At 32.4% G+C, this 23,182-nt stretch overlaps 1 protein-coding gene across 1 annotated transcript in view; it reads right to left on the bottom strand.

The window, feature by feature from the left end:
* LOC111043407 overlaps nucleotides 1-23,127 on the bottom strand; it is a 36,179-nt gene extending 13,052 nt beyond the window's left edge. The window contains exons 1-13 of the mRNA XM_022328355.2: nucleotides 22,333-23,127; nucleotides 21,530-21,667; nucleotides 20,552-20,670; nucleotides 19,754-19,898; nucleotides 19,243-19,372; nucleotides 18,533-18,698; nucleotides 17,588-17,768; nucleotides 16,924-17,041; nucleotides 16,413-16,653; nucleotides 15,639-15,795; nucleotides 15,375-15,506; nucleotides 14,642-14,759; nucleotides 11,497-11,651 (exon numbers count right to left, since the gene is read on the bottom strand). Of these exons, the coding sequence (XP_022184047.1) occupies nucleotides 11,497-11,651; nucleotides 14,642-14,759; nucleotides 15,375-15,506; nucleotides 15,639-15,795; nucleotides 16,413-16,653; nucleotides 16,924-17,041; nucleotides 17,588-17,768; nucleotides 18,533-18,698; nucleotides 19,243-19,372; nucleotides 19,754-19,898; nucleotides 20,552-20,670; nucleotides 21,530-21,667; nucleotides 22,333-22,832 (2,300 nt within the window). The 5' untranslated portion in view covers nucleotides 22,833-23,127. The remainder of the gene's footprint in view (nucleotides 1-11,496; nucleotides 11,652-14,641; nucleotides 14,760-15,374; nucleotides 15,507-15,638; nucleotides 15,796-16,412; nucleotides 16,654-16,923; nucleotides 17,042-17,587; nucleotides 17,769-18,532; nucleotides 18,699-19,242; nucleotides 19,373-19,753; nucleotides 19,899-20,551; nucleotides 20,671-21,529; nucleotides 21,668-22,332) is intronic.
* Nucleotides 23,128-23,182: the final 55 nt, after the last annotated feature.

The following is a 23,182-nucleotide window of genomic DNA, read 5'->3' as shown; positions in this document are numbered from 1 at the left end:
AAAATTCGTTTACAATCAATCAATTATATCTTCCAATTTCCACAATTTAAATTTATGATTCAAAATCACTCTTGGTATAATTTTGTGCTCTACAACATGATACCAGGTAGACCGTTCTATCTCGAATAGTTTTCCAGGTGAAAACGATAAACGGAAGCGTAAACTTTTATTCGACAAAATATGAAATTATGAGGTGAAAAGTTTCTTATTTTCTGGCTTTGTATGAGAATAACTTCCTGATTTATTGATATACGATGAAATTTAATATGACATCAATATTGTAGTTCTATTTATCCTTGAAACGATGAAATCGTTTCGTCAGCTCGATACCTTGATTTGGTACCAAGATATACTTGTTTTACAAAACCATTGCTGTTCCAATCTGCGGGAGGGGGGGGGCTCCAGGGGATAAGTAAGCGCGGGGGAGATGAGTATTTTGTGATTCCAGGCTATGCACTATGCATACTAACATCCTGCGAAAATTCATCTTTCCTTCAGCTGCGCGAAATACAGTTTTTTCTCTTTGTTTACTAGGCTAGGTTTTGTTGTCTTTGTTAATTAGGGAAATATTGGATAATTACGATCTTTCGATTACGCATGGTTATCGTAGATCAATCTCTTTTGTGAAATAACCGATATGAGAAATCCGAAATGTGATCGAGGATATAGAAAATTTTCTCCACTTTTCACTCCAATAAAAGATTCTATTCTTACGATTACAAACAAGAAGGTACAGCTGAGTAAAAAAATGACGAATTTAATTTTTCTATTAATTATTTATTTATCTATTTATTAGAGCAAACAATACAATAGTCGGAAAATAATTTTTACGATTCTACTAATAATCAACAGTCTCAATCTAAATTAGACTGATACATGATAGGAACTTGCGATTGGTCTCAAATTGTGGAGAATTCCATGCTCTACATGCTCAGTTGCCTGAAATCTATCTTAAACCATTTTTCTTTATCGAAAAACTAGGGAGAACGTCAAAATGAGAAAAATATCTCCATTCTCATGATTATTTGAAACGAGTGAATCGAACTTTCCAAATATATTATTCATGGATTATTCACGACAAATAAAAAAAATAATTCTGTTCTACAATTTAAGACCAAGTAAATTTTTTTATCATAATGGGTTTCTGTAATAAGCAGCTTTGAATATAAAAATTATCCATTTTTTGTGTATAAAAATATATCGGTTCAAGTACAGACGAGGATAAATTTCCCATTTTTTGACCGAATATGACTTATGATACATAATTTCAAACCGCCTAGATGAGCCGAGCAGAATGAGCTGCAGTGTGAGGAGATCCGATCATTGAGTCAAAAGTTATAAGCGTTTGAAATTTTGATCCTTGAGGTGTCCAATGCGTGCCCCTCCACTAGAAAATACTGAAAAAATGTCATCTAACGGGTGAGTGTCATAGAACTTGATCTCATAGATCTTCATTATTGTGCGAATTCCCAATAAGAGGATAATGAAGTTAATGATGGGGGTTGACGTTTTCGAAATAAAAGTAAAATTATTGTTTTCAGGTGTACCTGGAAATCTATCTGATCGATCTACCTAGCCTCAGGTTGTAGAGCACGAAATTACGCCCAGAGGGATTTTGAATCAAGAATTTTAATAGTTGAAATCGGAAGATATAGTTCATAAATTTAACATTTTTTGAAAAATAGTAACTCAGCACTCTATGAACTCTCAGAACTCTATGAAGATAGGGTTCCGAATTATTTAAATTTATTCGAAATCTTACTATCTGAGAGTGATTTTCTCTGTCCGATGGCTCGATTCAGCGGAAATCTCAATGAACTGGAAAAGGAACCGAAAATCCGTGGTTTTTGGGGCACCCTGAAAAAGCTTCAGGGCTAGAAGGTCAACTTTTTGAATTTAGGGTATCCAATACTTCAGAATTATTGCACAGAAAAATTAGCGTGTTTGGAGTTTTTCCAGCAAAAAGTACCTGGTGACTGGACTAGTAGCCCTGCTACTGTATAAAAAAGTCAATAGCCGGTTAAATTTAAATAAAACAGTATTGAAGCGGTATTTGACAAACCAGATCGAATGCAACAGTGGAAGGATCGTATAATTTTAAAAATAAAAACTACACAATATAAGAGTTCACCAGTAAGATAAGGAAGTGCCATAAGCACGTGTTAAATTCAAGTTAGGTTTGGTCCGGCAATCGATGGAATAAGACGTTTATTAGATTATTATTTTATTATGTCAAGGTAAGGCTCAATAAAATCCCGCGCAGTGGATTGGTCATGTAGAGGGGTATGGGGGGGCGCATCTGGAGAAGGAAGTTCCCAAATTTATCCTCCCTCATGTAAGTAGCCATCATGCTCTGGTCTAGAGAGCAGTGGGTCTTCGCAGTTGAGAGCTTCTTTTCTAATGGTCGATCACTTGTTCTTACTACGCAACGTGCCTTCCGCGCTTGATTAGAAATTCCTCCTTACAGACTCGTTCCTAGCTGTAATTCGATTCTGTCGTGAGTCAACCCATTTCGGGAGTGTGGAAATGTCGCTAAACCCAGAAATCAACTTCAATGAACCATCAGAACTCCGGAGAATATCGAAAGAGTGAGGCAGTCAGTTGTGCGTTCTCCCCGGCGTTTGGCTCGCAAACACGCAGCTGCTATGGCAATTTATGACTCCACTGTTCGACGAATTTTCCATGAAGACCTTCAATTTCATCCCTATAAATTGGCTGTTGTTCAAGAATTGACTGAACGCGATTTTGTTGCCCGTCAAAATGCATGTGATATACTGATTGACAACCTGCCTGAAGATGAGGTCATTTTTTTCAGTGACGTGGCTCATTTCCAAGTGAAGAAAGCCATTGAGGCCGTAATACTGGGTGAATTTACATACCCTTGGAGTCGAAAAAAGGTTAGCTGTCGTCTATGTGCAGAGAATCCATTTGTATTTGAAAACATGTTAATTGAATCAAAGATGTAGACAAATAATTGATTGCTTATTAGCTCTAATGTTTTTTGCCAGTAATTGGACTTGTTTAGATTTGGTAGCTAGTGCATTAGATAAAACGATAGAAAATTTGAACAAAGCAAATGGCTCTTGGCGCTATGGATTCAGCCAAGTATATTCATATTGATTGATATACACTATACTGTATTTTTTATTATTGCATTTGCTATTCTGAAAAATAAAGGTATTATTATTTTATTTGTTGTAAAAGAATGTGTTTGACAAAACCTTGGATGGATGTTTTTGAAGAAAACCAAATGTTTGAATGCTTTTTTAGTTACGGAGATGCATTCTGAAGTTTGCGATTGAGATTTGCATGATGTGAAACGCCGCGCAACTGGCTCTAATTATTCACACCTTGCAAAAATACATGAATAATAGGAATGAGCCTCCAATATATAAAAAAATATAATTTTTGAGGTTTTTAAAAGTTACTGTAGATGGTATAGTTTCAACTTCATGAGCAAATACTATCAAGTGTTTTGATATAATTTATTTCAATATTAGTTGTAAGGGCAATTATCATTTGTAGGATATTTAGATTTCCATTGACTTTTTTGAATTTGTAATACTTGATTATTTACACATACAACGTAACAATATTTTTTCAATTCTATTTTATTGTTATAGAATTTACACTAGACGTAGATATGTTGTAGAATTATTTCTCCATATTTAGGTGAGATAATGTCAGTTCCACTTGTAAATAATTCAAGCCAAACTAATTTAGTATAGCCCAAAGACCACTGCAGATGATGGCTTGATAACATTGAAACTAAATTAGTTTGGCGTAAATAAGTCAGTTACACGTGTAATTTACATATTTTTTATTCTACCAAGATGTTGAGCTTAATTTTAATAATTATGTGTTTTGCTTGTATCCGTTTAGGGAATCAAGCTTTATTCCATATGAATTAATAACAGTTTATAATTGAATAAATAAGAAAATGAATTAGATCTATTTCGATTTTATTTTTTATTTTTAATTCACTGTTTACTTTCTTAATCGAAACTTTAGATTTGAACTTGGACATAACCTACATTACAGCTATTTTTGCTCGTTATTCCTTCTCTCAATATTGAATTACTTGCTTGATTAAAGAAATTCCACTCTAGATACCTCTGCATTATGATTTTGGAAAAGATGGCTAATAATTGTGGATTGAATTATTTTTCAGATTGAATGTTCAATAGTCATGTAGTGTTATTTATTAATTTATATTTTCATCCAACAAAACAGACTATAACGAATTTCATAGGAACTAGAGTCAAGGTACAAGGCGTTTCCAGTAAGAAAAACCCCTCCTGAACTTCATTTCTATGATATGATATCCCACAAAGCACAAATTCATAAATAAAGTATCAGTACCGTATTATTTTTTTTTCAAAAAGCGAAATTGATTGCAGTACCACGATTCTGAGGCCAGTAATATTACAACCAAGAAGGTAGTGTTATTGACCGAGCGAAGTGAGGTCTAAGATTCAAGTCGACGGTTTTGCATTTCTCTTAATGTTTAAATGTTTATATGTTGCGCATTTACAGCGAAAAAACGCAGCGATAGATTTTTATGAAATTTGACAGGTATGTTCCCTTTTGAATTTCGCGTCGACGTATACATAAGGTTTTTTTGAAATATTGCATTTTAAGGATAATAAAAAAGGTAGAGGAGTTTCCTTCAAACACCAATCAATATTAACGTAAAAATCAGACTATAGAATTATTCATCATAAATCAGCTAACTACACCTTTTCTCATTTTATTTGAGAAAGTATCAAGTTAATTTGAGAAAGTATCAATTGTATTTGAGAATAGTCACTTGTAATTGAGATAATGTCAGATGTAGATGAGAATAGTCAATTGTATTTGGGAAGTCATCACATGTAATTGAGAATTGTGAATTGTATTTGAGAAATCGTCAAATGTAAATGAGAAGATATCAATTGAAAATGAGAAAATTTTCCAATTGACATGTCGCGGCTCTTCTGTAGCCTACAGTACAGGTTTGATTTGAGCAAGAAAGGATACTGTACTACATACACAGTATTCCAATACCGTATTACTACCATAGCCTTTGCATAGGGGTAAATTAATATTTTCAATGGTGAAAGTATTTCATGTGGCAAAGTATGATTAATCAGTATAATTTCTATGTATGTATTGGCAACTCGACTTTTGTCTCCAAACATTTTGTGAAATACCGGTATTGCATTTGATGAAGATCAAATTCTCTATGTTCACGGCGCAATTGAACTTTATCATAAATCAATTGAATCTCTTGATCAGACAATTCGGCAATTCTTCAATGGATTTTGGGGCTTGAAAATTTGTTTTCAACAACTAAACGTTTTATTGGAATATTAAATATATTATCATATTATTTTATATGAGTACAGTTATGAAAAAGTACTGGAACTGATATAAGTACAGGTTTTTTAAAACCATTTCCCAATTACAACTGACAACTTCTCAATTTCAAATCGTATGTTCTCAATTTGAAATGATACTTTCTCAAATAAAATTCACTATTCTCAATTACAAGTGATGACTTCTCAAATACAATTGACTATTATCATTTACATCTGACGTTTTCTCAAATACAAATGACTATTCTCAATTACAATTGATACTTTCTCAAATACAGTTGGAAAAGGTGTAGTGGACTATAATACTACCCGTTCAAAAACATCGAACATCTTGAAAATTTATCTTTCCATCAACGTTAGTAGACAGTTGTCTACTAACTTTGTCTTTCCAAAAGCTTAGGCCATGATTCTAGTTTGGAGTTTGAAGTTATTGATAGAAAACATTTTTTTTACATTTTTCTTTTTCAATCTGATGATTAAAATTGCAACAAATATTATTGAAAAGAAATTGATTTCTAAAATCATGAAAAGTGGAAAATGAAGTTTGTAGGAAATCAGCATTATGGTAGTTTATTTTGTTAATTTCAACACACCGATTTTTCGCCAACACGACAACACAGAATGTTCTCTGATGGGTTGATTGGATTGGCGTATCGACGGCAGCCAGACCTGATAACAGCGCTCACACTCACATTCCGGGACGACACGTCACGGTACGACAGGACAGAAAGCTCTATGTTTATTTAGGATTTTTTCTAGACTTTTTAAATTGATAAATAATTTATTAATTTTTGAGAAAACATAACAACAGGTCAATGTAACTTACTGAGCGCGAGGTCTACTGTTCACAGAACTACTAGTTAGCTTTGTTATGGTGGAACTTATTATGCCCATATCATTTCTAAAATGTGTTCGCAATAAATTGTTGCTGATCATTACTGACATGAATTTAAATCATGATAATTCAATAATCATGATAATTCACACTGTATTGATTGCAAAGAATGAATGAATAAAGCTAAATAAATCTTTGACAGCACAGAAAACAGAGCATGCAAGAAAGCTACTTGTCAGTAGCCTTGTACAAACAATGTAGAGTTGAGATACCGCAAACTAAAATTAATCTATCAGAATACAAAAAATGTTAAGTGAGAGTAAATGACATTTGAAAGAGGATGAGTGGAAAATAAAATTAAGAGCGCTCACAGGGTTGGGTGGAGTTCTATAGGATCAAAAGGAGATACAAGTTTGAGGAATGAAGTAAAAAAAATAATTAAAGCGATATTCAAAGTAAGAAAAATAGCTACACAATATTCATAAAATTTGTTGGTGCAGCATTCATTCAAAAAAATTCAATAACGAAGTATGTTATAGTTTTATCTGAGGAATAAAATGAGATTAGAAGATGGGGTTCCTTTCCTCTAAGTTTATATTTGTAATTCAATTGATACACTAAAAATAATAAGTCTTATGTCAATGTGCGTAAATGCATTCTGCATCCTATGTCAATGTAATTATCTTACTTAATATGTTTATCATTATAAGCAATCTACAATCATTTCGATGTCGGAGAACAAGTTACAAGTTCACTTTTAAGTGTAGCATCAAATTATTTTAGTATGCCGAATCTGTAGATGTAAAGATTGTTTGTGAATTGTTCATAAAACTACTGCATATTTTATTTGTATTCATTTTTGATCAGTTTGATTTTTGGAATAATGTAATCCAAAATGCACTCCACTGGTCAGGTTTGAATGCGGAAGTTGAAATTTTAATTTTTTAAATCATTAGTTTTTTTTAATTCTCAAACTTGCAATTCTTTTGTTAAAAATTGATTGAATCTGTTTCAAAAAGATGTAGAAAATCTATAAATACTTCAATTCATTGTAGAAATTATTGATACTGGAATTTCAAGAAAAAATGTTCATTATAATGTAGCATATTAAGATATAATTTGAATCCAATAATATTTTCAAAGTAATGCATCATTAGTGTTGCTCGTTACAATCTTCATTACTCATGTGGAATTAGAGGAAGAATCAACGGAGGAGCAATCTTGTTAGAGCAGATAACATTGCGTTTTTACAATACAGAATTAAACAAGAATAGCAAAAAGGAGCGATTGAATTCATAAACCTATCAGAAGAATGGGCTATTGAAATGCGATGAGAGGAAGGAGGAATTTTATCTATTTGCATAGAAGAGGCATATGTTTAAAATTGTTTACATGAACTTTTAACCTCTGGTAATAGTAGATGAAAGAGCTGAAGGTGAAGGGTGAAGGGTCAACTAAAAGAGCAAGGGTCTGGGTGAGTGTGTGCGAGGGGGATGCCATTAGATCGAGACAGAATAAAGGAGAGAAAGCGACCGACGAGGAAAGGGGTGAAGAGAGAAGGACATAATGAAAGGAGAGGGGACGATCACCACAGGAAGGAAGCAACGAACCAAAGTTGTGAAACAGATGCAACCTGTTGACTTCTTTCTTTCATCCTTTTTATACAGACAACAATATTAACAACAACTGAAGCACATGCAGTTCACACACACACACACATACATGCACACTCTCGCAGACACACTTGCGCTCAATGATAAAATATTTACAATAGTAATTATCTTCAATTTTCAACACTCACACTTGATATCTTATAAGGGTTTAATTTCAGCTACAGTTTAGATTCAATGAATCGTAAAATATAATTCTAATTCAATCCATTAAGGGAGCTTGATCATTATTTGATCAGTGCGTAAGTGTAATAATATTTAAATATCATTCAAATCTCAAACTCCTTGTTAAATAAAAATAAAAGTGTATAGTAAAATAAAGTAAAAAGCTTAATTAGCAAAAACGTGTAGAATAGGAATATACAAAGCGTCTTATAATAAGCAAGAACAGTAGTGATTGAAGAAAAAACAAATACATTCATATTTAATAGCAAATTTATTGGTTTAATTTTTCTTCAACCCTCTATTTACACATCTTTTGGCCAGTGTAAATTGAGTCTTATTTGAAAATGTCCGATTTTCAGGTCATAATGGTGGCGAACAATAATGTAGCCTACTGCAGCGTTGGCCAGTAAATTCTTAGCAACAAAAAAATTTTGAAATCTGAATACTGGATTTTGAGCGTATGTGAAACCTCAATTTAGATATTGATTTCCTTGAAAAATACAAAATTGAATTTATTTGAGTGACAACAGCGATAAAAGATTTCCATAGAACGAACAGTTTGAGCGCAAGATCGCAAATTTTTGGATTTATTCCAATCCTTGATTTCTGCCAGTATCAAAAAATGTGAAACAAACTACTAAAACTAAATTAATTTCCGGTTTTTCCGATAAGAATATGTTTAAAAATTTGTTCGAGAAATTAACAGATTAAATTAAACTATCTAATCTTCTATTAGACTATCTAACTAATCTTCAATTTACTATCTGTCGAATAGAACTGATTTCAATATTTCAAAACAGATTACAAAAACTCTTTGCGGTGAAGTTTCTAGAATTGGGAAGAGCAGGATTTATTTATAGAAAACATTCTGTAGAATGATTATTATGAAAATCGCGAGTGATACTTGAAATCCGTCGTACCAATTCAAATTGCAAGTATTATTTAATATTATATTATTATTTAGTATTATATAATATTTATTATTTGATTTCAAGTATTATTTCAATGTTATCTCCCAAGCATTCTCATTCCCAAAACTAAATGTTAAGATCAACCTAACATTGTCTTGAGATTTGCAAAATAACTTGATTTGGATTGAGTTAATTGGATTGTTCTGGATTGAGTTAGTTGGATGAAAATCCCAATCTAGAGTCTAAATGATTAGGGGGTTTGAAATTGAATGAGAAGTATAGATCTCAAGTTTGAATTTCGTGTATTAACAGTTTTTCGCTCTCCTACTATGCTGCAGTACACAATAATTAATTCTCACTTGGCCTGACTGGAGTTGCAATCAATTGCAAGTTATTAATAATATTACCAATCAAATTAATGAATTATTTCACTTCTATTTATTATGAGACTTTTCCTAGACATTAAGAAGAAATATATTATTAAAACCGATATTAATTTATATAAATTACCTACACCTACAGTGTTGATAGATCTACCTTCAAAAAATAATATGGGATCAAGAAGATTTTCTAAGATATAGTAATGCCATCTACACATACCAACGACAAATAATATCAGGGCATACAATACTGAGAAAAATAACTCTTTAAATTTTCTAAAGTTAACTTATTTTTATCATCTATTTTCGGCTGTAATTACCGAGTAGATGCAGCATGATCCTTTTTACTACTAATTAGTCGAAAAATATCTCAAGAACGAAAAAACTAAGAATTGATTTGGCTGACTAGTTTTAATTTAATAATACTTGTAATAACGTTTGAGCATTAAAGCAGTAGACATCTACTAGAAGTTTAGTATTACACTAAAATTGTCAAATATAGTTTCAATGACTGATACTACTGAGTTAAAACCTGATTCAATAGGATTGAAATTTAGTTTATATAATAGATAGATGGATATATTCTTAACTTTTTAATTCTTACTAGGCTTGTAGCTAACTAACAACTAAAGAAAGAACAACTTCATAGCATAGACATAGTTTGAAAGGCAGACGACACAAAGGAAGGTTGAGATGGTTTTGCAGTCTTCAAGTGAGCAGTAAAAGAATTCCAGACAAACTAAAATACTGTACATACAAACACTACTTTCAGAAAGCCCGAAGCTCAGGAAATCTCAATACAATGAGGTATTATAATACCTAGCTGGTTCGCTTTATGGATTTTAAATAATTATGTTCATGAGAAATACAGTTTCGGATTCATTTGTATTGGTTAATGATAATTTCAAATCTGTATGCAGCCTCTTTCTTGAATTTCACTTGAATGTGACTTTCTTTTTTGTAACATGGTCCATGGTCATTCATACTCGGTTACATAAGCATTCAAATGAATTTGTAATAACTCATTCCGTATAATATTAGACGTGAATTGTTAAAATTTAGCATGACTTCAATACAGGTGTTAAAAAAAATTTCTTTGAAAAATTCTCATCACGACATAGCCTACCGAACTGTAGACAATAAGACTAAAATATATCGTAATGTCAGATAAGCCGTCTTTTCAAATTCAAAAACGCCTTCTCTGATTGGTTCCCGTGAAATTAATCACGGTTAAAATTTAACTGGCTGTTGTGCAACCGGGCCTTAACAATTTATTCAAAAAATTGTATAGAATGATATACAAGCTATTCATAATTATTTGAGAATTGGATGTACAGAAATTAAATGGTGCAGAAAAATCAAGAGTAATAACTTGAGCATATTTGAAAAAAATTGAATGTTTACTTCAATTTTAATGGTGAAATGTTACTATAGGTTACACGTAAATCTGATAAAATTTAACCGCCTTTAAATGATGTCATCTAGAGGAACCAATGCAAAAAACAATGGAATAATATATGGCAAGAAAAAGAATGACGTCAGTGCAATGATTTTTTCAACAATAGTTAAATTCCATACAAATAGCCTACAGATTTGAAATTCATTTTAATGATAAGTAAAAAATAAAAAAATGAGAGATAGAAGAAAAATTTGAAAGGAAAAGCAGTATGATGTAAGAAGAAATGTTCATAAGAAACGGAACGAAATAAAAAAATGAGGAAAAAAGAAGGGAAGTGTAAGGAAGGAGAAATGAGTGTTTCCTGCTGTAGTTGGGTCCAGTATGGTTAGTTGGATTTTTCCTTTTGCACACATAAATCATGTGGTCAAGCTTATATGTAGTGGTGGAGGAGTGGAGAAGAAGGAAGAAGCAACCCTTTGAAGGTGAGGAGTGGGGAGGGTGGGGGCAAAGAGAACAGGTTCTGGGTGGAGATGGAGATGGACCAGTGTGGGAAGGAGATGAGCTCCTTCGCCTCCAACCTCCAACTGGCTCTTCATGCAGAACTGGTTCCTTCTTTAGGGAAGGGTGGGAACAAGAACAAGGGAAGCAACAGAGACAGAAGAAGTAACTGTCCGGCTTTTCTGTTTGGTTGAGAAAATAAGAAGAAGAAGAAGAAGAAGAAGGAGGATATTGGAGAAAGGAAAAGAGTTGTGGCGATTAGTCAGTGGCCGTGGACTCACCTAGTGGGTTTCTCCGCCACCACGTTACTGAATTCAGATTCGACCAGCTGTCCATCATAATATGTGATGAGGTCCTCAAAAGGATACTCGTAGCCTTGGAGACACTCGCACTTGTATCCCCCGATCTCAAATCCCCGGCCCAGGATCGGTACGCACTGCAACCGACGCCGGTCCATGGGTTAGCCATCAACAGGTTAGACTCGCATGCTACCCATTCACGAGTAGTGTTTCTCAACGCAACCACCAACCACCAACGGTCGACATCGTCACCACTCAACTTTATCACTACTATTTTGTGAAATCATCTACCACCGCCGTTCATACAGCACACGATTTAATACTCTTCTACCCGGCAATGCCAATTGCTAAGGATTTTAAAAGGTACACATTGGTTCAATTTCTAAATTTTCATCTCATTATATCTTCCGATATAATCTCAATCTGTAACTGATGTATACGTTGAGAAACGCTACTGCGATGTACAAGTCTTCATAATGATATGTATTTTTTTACAGCTAAGTTGTAACAGATGAGTTCAAAGTACACCAAAATGGCCAAAAGTGTTATAAAACCAGTGTGAAAAGTGTTCATTGAAAGTTCGTATGTGTGCTCATATGTTCCATAATCAAGTGTTCTTACAGTGTTTACATACAACAATAGCATTGGATTTTATTAGTTTGTAAGAAATAAGGTAAGTGGAAGTGTTACTTATTTTCATTTTTTATTATAAGACACCCTATCATATCGTGCCCAGAAGTTTCAAATAAATCTCAAAGATGAATGATTTCTCACAGATATTGCAGACTACAGTAACTAAGGTAAATTATAGAAAATGACAAAAATTAAGACATTCAGAGCAAAGTTTCATCAACCTGATACACCTAGACCTGAATAAGGAAGTTATATTATGAAATTAAATTCTCCATTACTAAAGGCTAGATTGAAATGAAGAAAAGTGTATAGATTCGATAACAAAGTTATAATCACCGTTAGCCTAATGAAATATTTAAAAAATCCTCAACAAGGACACGTTAGGATCAAAATAAATATTTTCCAAACTACCCTTAATACAAGAGAATAACAAACTATATCAACAAGATCTGTGATTATAATTAAATCAATTTGAAGTGAATTAAAAATTTAATCATCCCATATTGAAAAAAATCAGTCAAAAACTTTATCAATCAAGATAGTATAGTTCAAATCAGGCAAATGAATTTGAAGTGGATAAAATATAATCTTCTCATCAATCAAGATAGTATTAATTCAAATCAGGTAGCAGATTTTCAAAGATCAATTTCCTCTTACTACTGAGAGTGAATACATCTGAATAAGTGAATTGAGTTTCCTAACTCCTAATTGAATAAGCAATAATCAAAATTTAGTCAGCACCCCCAATAAACAAATTGAATCAAGAATGCATTACCTGGACTTAGTGAAACTAGTTTTGGTTCTAAATTCAAATAAACTGAACCCTACTTGGTTAGTCGTTGTCATGTGATACATGATATTTGATTAAAAAATATATTATACATTCAAATAGTACTTAAATACAGTGGAATTTGATGTATTTTGAAAATAGAACCAAAGTTGATCTTTCCATAAATCAAATGAATATAATTTTAAAATATAAAACTATAGAATTGAAAAATGAAATGATAGGAAATATTCAATAATGCGTGTAAACGTCAATAATTTAAAACGCCAAGTTTTCTGGAATTACAGAACCTAATCAGCTATCAAACAACCACAAAGTAAACTATCCAAAAATGTTTTGTATTAATACTTAAAAAGAAAAACTTTATGTGAAAGGAACTCAAAAATCTTTGAAAACTATCGACATAACTGCAAAACATTAGATGTATATAAAATGTAAGAAAGCCAAAGCCTGGTCCCCCTGAAAACAGGTTGAAGAAAAAATGCTCTTGAATCTTCTAAATTCCTTGAAATGCATGAGTAGTAAGCTTATCCTTAAAGGCATTTCGGGATGATTATGATTATTATGGAATCAATGTTTGCTAGATAATTGATAAGTGCATGACTAAAAAGTTTAAATTCAAACAAAAGCGTAAAACTCAGGCCAATTATATCGATTATTAGTAGAATAAATGCATTCTATAAAAATCAAAATCGACGAAAGTAGCAGTATAAGTAATAGTTAAATTCTTGAATCTTCCCAAAAATTAAATTGATTTTATTTAACATGAATATTATATGCGTTATGGAATTTGACATTTTATGATAGTAGTAAGATTATTTCATTACTGGTAAAAATACATTTTTTTAAATTGATTGAAATTTCAAGAATTAAAAAAATCAACATTTCCCCTAGATTTGCTTTATTCTTTGCTGGTCAAGTAGAAGTGATACTTATGAACAGATTCTCCATTCTATGACATGCAATTAATCAATTACTATAGTATGAAATTCATTTTATTAAAGATGTATGATGTCAACTACTAAAACTAATCAATTACAATGAAATTTTACAAGAATGCATGATTGTCAATTCCTGATTTCATCTTACTCCTTTATAATAAAAAAATAGAAAAATGATAAACTAGTACCAAAGTTTTGCGTGATATCTCTTGGCCACTAAGATTTATCGCGTTAGATGTAAATTTTCAGTATGTGTGGAAAGTGTATATTATGAGAATGCGAAAACGTGCATGTTTCTTGTCTAACATTTTATAGTATGAATAAGGGCTATGTTGGAATGTTCAAAAACTGATCTATTGAAAAATATATGTATGATAAACAATATATGAATGTCATCATCAAGAACACAACACCTACTGAGATATAGATTATATTGATTGGATTTTCTCAAACATCAAAAATAACTACTGATACCATTGTAATGAGGCCAAGTTCAATATGTTTAAAAAATATATTTTTATTCATCAGAGTCTAGAAATAACTTAATTTCATGTTGTTATTAAACGGAAAAACAGTGCTTTGATTGCTATCAATATCTGAAGACTTCCGCAACTTCAAATAATATTGAGAACAGAAGTTATTGATAGTTGCAGTTTTGCAGTAGCGGAAGTCTTCATAGTGCACTAAAAGTATTTCGTTAAATTGATCATTATGCAAAATTGATCTAATAAAATTGCAAAATATTTGTCACTTGGATGATACTTACATATGATGTTCTCCTATCACACTTATGAGTATCTTTGAAAGCATTTGAGACATAGTATTTGTCAGGACATTGATTGATATCCAACTGCAGTAGATTCATTGTAACAGCAACAACTCCCCTGTAAAAATATGGAAAAAGTGTTACTCTTTTTTGATAGGAATAAGACTCGCATCTCAAATTCCTTAAACTTGCTCATTCACATTGAATAAGCATGTTTTATAAGTAGAAATGTCACTAGTAGAAAATATGATGAATCAATCGAAATCGAGTTTGTAGATCTTGAACATCAAATGTTGGTTCAGAAAATATATACGATAGGCTACCGGTATTTGTGCTTGAATTTGTGTTGATTATTATTCATAAGAAAGAACGTTCCACTATATTGTCTATCCACTAATTCATCATAATTAAACCCTTTTGGGCGGCGGAATCATAGATTTTCCAAGTGATGGAACGGCGAACTCTTATCGCATACTCTTGAAATGAGTTTAATTCATCAATTTACCTCTCCACTCTCCTGTTTCATTGGATCGATTTCTAATTATTGTCAATAAAAAAATTCAAATTATAAATAAATGTCATCTTCATTGACAATGGAATTCCACAGATGGCGTTTCTGTAATCAGATTTATAAAATGCTCAATTTGATAAGCTGTCTCAATTGCAAGCGATTGAATTGGTTGAGATCCATGGTCCAAGTAATATTTAAACTGAAATATATAAGATGACTAACTTGAATTCCAGTTTAACTCTGATGCTGTCCCAACCGAAGAATGGAGCCGCGTAAGTGATTAACCACTTCTTCACCTTGCCATTGCAATCAAAGTACGGATTGGTCCAATGGCCATGATCGATGTTTGCCGCTCTGAAAAACAGTTATTCAATTGATCAAAACACACATCTCTTCATGACATTATAAATTTAGAATTGTATAACATACTATGCACTTTCAGTAACATTTTTCATGTACCGGTAATTTCATAAGCTCTTGGCTTACCTGTATGAGTTGGGGTAGTGTTCGTATTTCTTGGTATGTTCGCCTGTTTCATTGGATCGAATTTTCATTTTCAAGTAGAATTTTTCGAGGGAATCGAAGTTGGCCGCCCATCTTTGTTTCAGAAACTGGAACCACGGCTTATTTAGATAGAGTTCCTCTGTGAAATAAAGAAACAATAATGAATTAAAATAGGGATCTACATAAACCACTTATTGAGATTGCTTAACCGGTTATTTAACAAGTTAGAATCATTCCATCTGATGCATTTACTTACTGATATTGAAGAGCTCTCAACAGTAATGATCTACTGATCTTATCGATCGGTTGGCGACATAAGTTTGCTCCCTTTGCAATTTGTTTGTTCATTCAGTATGTCCATTCACTGAGAGTGATGAATCATACATTCCAATCTGGTTCAATGTGTTCAGATCACACTAAGGTTCTACCATAAAATAATCACAAAAACAAATATTTTGAAGAATTAACAAGAATTGAACTGGTGGATGTTAGTACAATCTAAGAAGAGGAAGAAGAAATATATAAATCAAAAAGGAGAAAATTATCACAAGTTATTCAAGTATCAAGTATGAAGTGATTCAAGGAGGATAATAAAATAATCTAAGAAAAGTAGTCAAGAAAGATATTAATAAACATAACTCATAGTTTTGATTATCTCACTTTCAAAAATACTCAAGGGAGAGCAGCTTCGGCTCAAGAATAAGAAGTCGCAATATATATACACAAGAATGCAGGGACTGAGGCAAAACTATGTACCTGTGGAGTTGAGCCTGGCAACATCTTCCAAGAAGAATTTGCGAGTATTGAGTTCCTTTTTGTAGGCGTAGGGAGCAAAGAGGGTGCGGTTAGTGAACTTGTTGCGTTCCCAGTAAGTTCCGGCTGACCAGATTTTGCTGTCTCCCATCACCAATGCCAAAGTCTCCCCAAACATCTGATCCTCGGAAATCGGCCGATCTGCCAGTCGCTTTCCAGAAAACACCTCTTTCGGATCTGAAATCTGCAAAAAATTTATGAATTACAACATTTGAAGTAGAATATTTAATAAATGGAAGAATTATTCTAAAATGAAAGTTAGTCCTAACTGATGGATATGATTTTGAAATAGATGGTCAGTAATTTAAAATAAGGAAGGCGCTGTGAACTGGCATATATTTGATGAATATAAAAGTAATTCAAACATAGATAAGATTATAGTCGTATTCGATGAATCAGATAATGATTTTCAAGACAAGAGAGTTTGAGTTATGTTTGTAGAATAGGTACTAACCTGTAAAAAGGCACTCAAGAAATTGGCTAGACGCACAGCCATTTTAGCTTCATTGACAAATTGTTCTTCGGCGCCAAAAGAAATATCACCAAGCAATGTCAAGTCATCCGGTTTGTACCTAGAATATGAAATGTACATATTTTATAATAATATTAATATATAATAATTGAAAATATTTTATTTATGCTTGACATTCAGTCAACCACTCAAATTCAAATAAGTTTATTAAATGTGTTTGATTTAAATCAAAGATTCGTGATTGGTAATTGGCGCGAAAATTCCTTTTACAATTCCTATTTCTATTATTTATTTCACGAATAACTGGCCATAAACTTTCAAATATTTCACCTTTTTACCTAATTCACCTTATCTAAAAGCATCAATAGAAGTATCTATTATTGTCAATGGAGACTGAATATAGCCTAAGATAACATTTTTTTAAATTAATTAAAAATATTTTTATGATCATGATATTTTCTTTTGTTTTGTTCCCAGAATGAACGGATTTATAATTTTTAAAGAGACCTATGACAGTTATTTGAAAAAAAATGTGTTCTTACGATTAACGAATGGTTCTAATGCCATTAGAAATTTTTGAAACCATACAAGTTAATAAAAAGAAACATAAAACCTAGATTATCTTGAATAGATAAATATACATTACTTTTTGCATGTGTTATGATTTACACCATGAATAAATTTCAGGACTTCGTCAATATTCATATGTCTTGCGTGAAGAGATTCGGGTCCAGTGGAGAAATTTCGGTATTCATAATATCTGTCCAGGTACTTTTCTCTTATATAAGGAGGTGCCGTCTCCCACTTTATGGGTATTTTATGAATCCCTGAAATAGAATGAACATTATTTATCTAAATACACATTCAATATTCAATGGAAAGATGTATTAGTGTATAAGATATATTATGTAAATTATCTGACTTTTTCTGTGATTTTTTGCTCATTTTCAACGGTATCCGAAGTATTCAATTATGAATGAACTACCCCCAATTAATTTGTGGATGTAATGAGTTATTACAGCCTAATCTTTCATGAATCATTCTATTTTTAAAATCAAGCACATGAACAGTTTCTCACTTTGAAAACGTCGATTACAAGATAGATACTATCAAGTTGACTAAGCTGAATCATTAAAACTTATAGCTTATCTTTGCTATCAGTTTTTTTTCAAATACGCAATGGAATGTGAAGTGCGAATATACATTAAATGAATATTTAATTATTTCATGAAGCATAAGCCATGAGTTATAACATGAGCCTCAACCCCTCAAACGGTTACCGAGTAATTGGCCTTGAAGGGATGAGAATGCCTCTTTCCCCTCTCACTCTGCATGCATACGGCCAGTGTAGAGAATGTTGGAAGTGAGGATACCGGCTGCCGAGAACTGGCCAAACTCTTACCCCCACCCTAAAAAAATCAGAGTTGAGTCCCATGTGGTGGGAGTCGAAGGTTCATGTTACCGTATATCTCGCGGGCTCTATCCAGCTGATTTCATCTTCGCTTTTGAACCCTTTCCTCATTCAGTAAAATAGGAAAGAAACTGCCAGTATGATCAACTTGAATGGAAGTAACAAATATTTGTGACTCACATCCGATTTTAAGGCAGTCAAATCCATTATAGTATTGCTCGGACGTTGCTCTTTCGACAATTTCGCCCAAAAACGGGCGCCTCACGACAGTTGGCAGCCTGAAGCCGGGCCGGCACCTGCATTGGTAGCCTCCTCTTCTGAAGCCCCATCCATGAATCGGCTCACACTATACACATCCAAAATGCAAAAATAGTAATAAAGTACTGTACCACTTCATTGAGAACGGGTTTCAAGAAAATGAACAAACAACTGTGATTTCCAAAATTAACACAATTCAAACCAAGTTTGAATTCCAATTCATGGGTCTTTCTAAAGGCTAACACACAAAATGTTTTGGTTAACCCGTTAAATAGTAAAACTTCAATTAAACATCTCGAAAATTCAGTTAAACTGGAAAGAAACAAATGAAATGATACATCACATGAAAATGACAATAATTAAAATCAAATTAAAGAAATAATAAATAGTAAAAATACTTGTTGTCAATTTATCTAAATTTAATAAAAATAATGTCTATGTGGATAAATAATAAACTTATTACTGTCATGAGAATATTATTTATTTATTTCAATCGGAATATTGTCTATGTGGATAAACCTAAATATTGTAGATTTGATAATTAAAATTCTAAAGAAAGATACTTGAATCAAGAAAACCCACGATCATTGAAAGTGTTACAAAAAATATAACAATTGACAGAGAAAATTTACCTCAGTTGTTTCCTGTTTACAACGAGCTGTATCAGCAAACTTGTTTGGTCCATTATTACCGTTACTTATAGGGCATTGATTGATATCAATTCTGTCAAAATCCATTTCTAAAACAGTAACTGCCGCGTACCTGGAATAATAAATATTAATTTGTGAAATACTGAAAACAATAAATTCATTGCTTCAAAAAAAAAATACACATAAGAGGAATATTTATGTAGGTACTATACCAGAATAGTTTGGAGAATATCAATGAAATATTTAAATGTTTAATTAATTGTAAACATAGGATTCGTATTCTAATAGTTGAGGTGTTATGCACCCTCTTGGTGGAACTACATAAATTTCAATTTGAATAATATATTATGAAACGAAAGCTCATGAATTATACAATAAATATTATCACAGGGTCCATTAAATAAAATGAAATTTTCTTAATGATTGCCTACGATGAATATATAACTTCCAACATAATCATAACACTCCAGATAAGATATTACTTTGAACTTACGTGGGAAATTCGATATGTCTGAAACCAGTATGCCTGGGATAGATATCAGCAACAGGTGCAACAGCTGATACGAGCCACTTATTGGATCTCCCACAGTCGAAGTATGGCTGAGTCCATTTAACAGGTCCTGGCACTTCATCGGCACCTAAAATCAACAATTATTTTGATTACACACAATTACAAAAGTAACACTTATTTTGTCAAGACATTTTAAAAAATTGGTTGAGAGTCTACAAGAATTTATCTATGAGTCGGTAAAAACTGAATGATTTCAAGAGCTCAATGAATGTCAGTTTGTTTGGTGTACTTATTCTGCATAGAATCTTCTCAATCTTCATAGGCTCATTGAGCATTAACAACAGAGGTATTACCAATCCACCAACTAGAAGTTATGCTTCAAACAAAACAGATTCATTGAAACTCAACTAATAGTGAAAATAAATAACATAAATAATAGTTTTGGAACTGCACACTCTAGAAGGGTGACCACTTGTAGAGCCGACTCCTCTACATAGCACTTATGAATCTAAAAATTGTTTCCTCCCGGAGGTTTAGAACCCACCTAAAGCTGTAGGTGCACTTATCTTTCAACATCAACCGCCTCATTACCCATACAGTAAAATAAAACATTTCCCATTTTTTTATTAATCCTATTATTGCTCAACCACAAGAAACAGAGTAATGTGGACAGTAAAACAATTAATAATGTACAACGACTAATGACGATTTAACAAAAAATATGAAAATCCTTACTTAAAAAAATTGATGGTTCATGCAGCTAAACTAGAGATATTTTACCTGGCGGTCCGTGAAAAGTGAATGTTTCATTTGTATTGTTTGCATATCGAATCTCAACTTGATAAGTCGTTTTGGTGTCATGTCTACCAACAACATTATCAGGAAGCCATGCTTTATACCTGGAATAAGAACAGGAGATAAATTAGATTAATGCTTTCATCAACAGTGTAAAGCAACGACATTTAAATCTATTTATGAATTCCAGACATTCGAAAATTAATGTTGAAGAATACAACAATAGTAATGGAATATTTCCTACTGGCATTACAAACATTAAAATAAATGAGCCCTTGGAATCATTATTTGCTAGCCAATAGTTCATAAAAGCACAACGGTAGTTCTAGACTAACGTAGTTCATCAACACTAATCAACGTAGTTCATTGAAATAAGACGAAAATTGAATACACATGTTAAAACATTGTAGAAATATAGCAAGGAATGAGTATCAGATTTGTCTGTTTACGAAAAAAAGAAGAATTATTACGATAATGACCCTTCATATAAAAAATTAATTAAACTTGAAATAGAATAGAGATAGATAGGACATTTACTAGAGAACATATTGATTGTGTGTACGTAGGCCTAATAATAGAATTGAGAGTGAACATGTTAGACTGGAATTGGAAAGACGAGAGTTTATCGTGGAGCACTGCACTGCACTGCACCTAGTGTCTGCACAATCACAGATAAAAGGAGAAGTAATACAAAGAAAACACTAGGCCTATTGATTCTGTAGAACCTTTTGGTGGACATTTATTTTTTGCTGAGGATGATGCCAACATGATATCCAGGCTTGTAAAAGGGTAATGAGAAGAATGATCTGAGAGGTGAATGGACCTACTGCTCAAGGTGGGTTCCGAACCACCAGAATTTTCAAACTTATAAATAGAACTAATTTTTCATTTTATAATATGAAAGATGAGAAACAGGAAAAATATAGACATTTTCACATAGTAAATATTGATTTATCTACTAACCATTTATTTATCCTGTAGAAGTCTGAGGTATAATCATTACTCTGTGTATCTTTTGATACAGCACCAAGATCACCAACAGTAAATGTATTCCTGGTGGATATTCTCTCAAGATGGATTGGATCATTGAAATCGTCAGCACTGAAATAAAAATTTTTGCAATACCGGTAAGAATTGACAGTGTATTTAATGATCCAGTAACGATATACAGTGGTAAATTAAGATTAAATGAATCAATCAGACTAGAATTTTCCCAACTAACCAAGACCAACTGACCAGCACAAGAATGCAGATAGATTACAGAGATTTATTTTATCCTTGTTTCAAGTTGCATTGATTATTATAAACTAAGCTCAGATATATTTTCAACATATTAAATGTTTGGCCCAATAATGTATTGTTAAATTAAATAAATTTACAGATTGAAAGATTAAGTTTTATCAAATTATGATAAACACTTGTAGTAGTTATTAATACTACTACCTGTAGTAGTTATTAATAGAGATATTCAAATTAAATGCTGTCATATATTCAAAAGATTAGGCTATTGTTTCTGCAAATATTTACAACAAGGTGAGCAGCCAGAAGAAAATTCCAAGAGTTTTTTCATGTTGTAGCTCTTGAGTTCCCATGAACATTATTAACTTGGTTGTGATTAGGCTACTGTTATGTGGAGAAATTTTGATATTTTTTTAAAAAATAACTAGCTAAGACTTGAGTACCTAATTTACAATATTACGGTACTAATGAACCGTAATCATAGATAGTTTAAAAAAACTTTAGATAGTTTAACAAATGAGACTTACCGGAATGTTCTAGGTGCGAATTTTGGAAATGTTTTGTTGAAGAATCCTCGATATGTGGGGGAGTAGGACATGTTTGGAGAGAAATAAATTGCACTAGCATTTATATGAGGATTAGATGAAACATCAGCAACCGTGGAAAGAAAATAATACATCATCCCAGGATCATAAGTATCGTTGATTGCTGGGCGAATGAATCGTGCTTGTAATATATAACTAAAAAAGAATGCTCTACTCATTGCCATATTATGCAAATGAAGAAGGGCTGTCCTGTTTGGGAAAACTGGATTTATATTTACATCTTTCACATCAGGGAGATGGGACACGGAATCTTGAGGCAAAAATAAATCTGCATGCTGAACGATTGGACAATTATTAGCATCTACTTTGTCTATTTTCATTCGTATCTCATCAAAAGCGTCTCGTCTTTGCCACTCATACTGACAGTAAACACAAACAATCACCATACACAAAATCCAAACTAATAACATTTTTGCAGTCATCTAGAACTAAACAATGAAATTATATATTTTTAAAACAAGTCATTCACAAAATCGGAGCGTCATCGGTGAAGGAAAACGTAATAAAATTCTTTGAGAGCAAATTAGTCATTAACCTATGAATCAACAGAATGTGAACCGCCCAGCCCAGAACGAGAAACTTGACGCCCAATATAAACACAGCCTGAGTAATATTTTCCCTGAAAAATATATCTCATGAAGAGGTTCCTATTTTTAAGAAATTCTCTCATTACTAATATTTTATTAATGCAAGAATTCGATTTTTTTATAGAAAAATGTATAACAAACACCTCAATGGATACTTTTTCATGTTTTTTCTGAGTGCTTTGCTG

This window comes from Nilaparvata lugens, chromosome 1 (assembly GCF_014356525.2).
Source record: "Nilaparvata lugens isolate BPH chromosome 1, ASM1435652v1, whole genome shotgun sequence".
NCBI lineage: Eukaryota > Metazoa > Arthropoda > Insecta > Hemiptera > Delphacidae > Nilaparvata > Nilaparvata lugens.
This window is presented reverse-complemented; position numbering and strand designations above follow the sequence as displayed.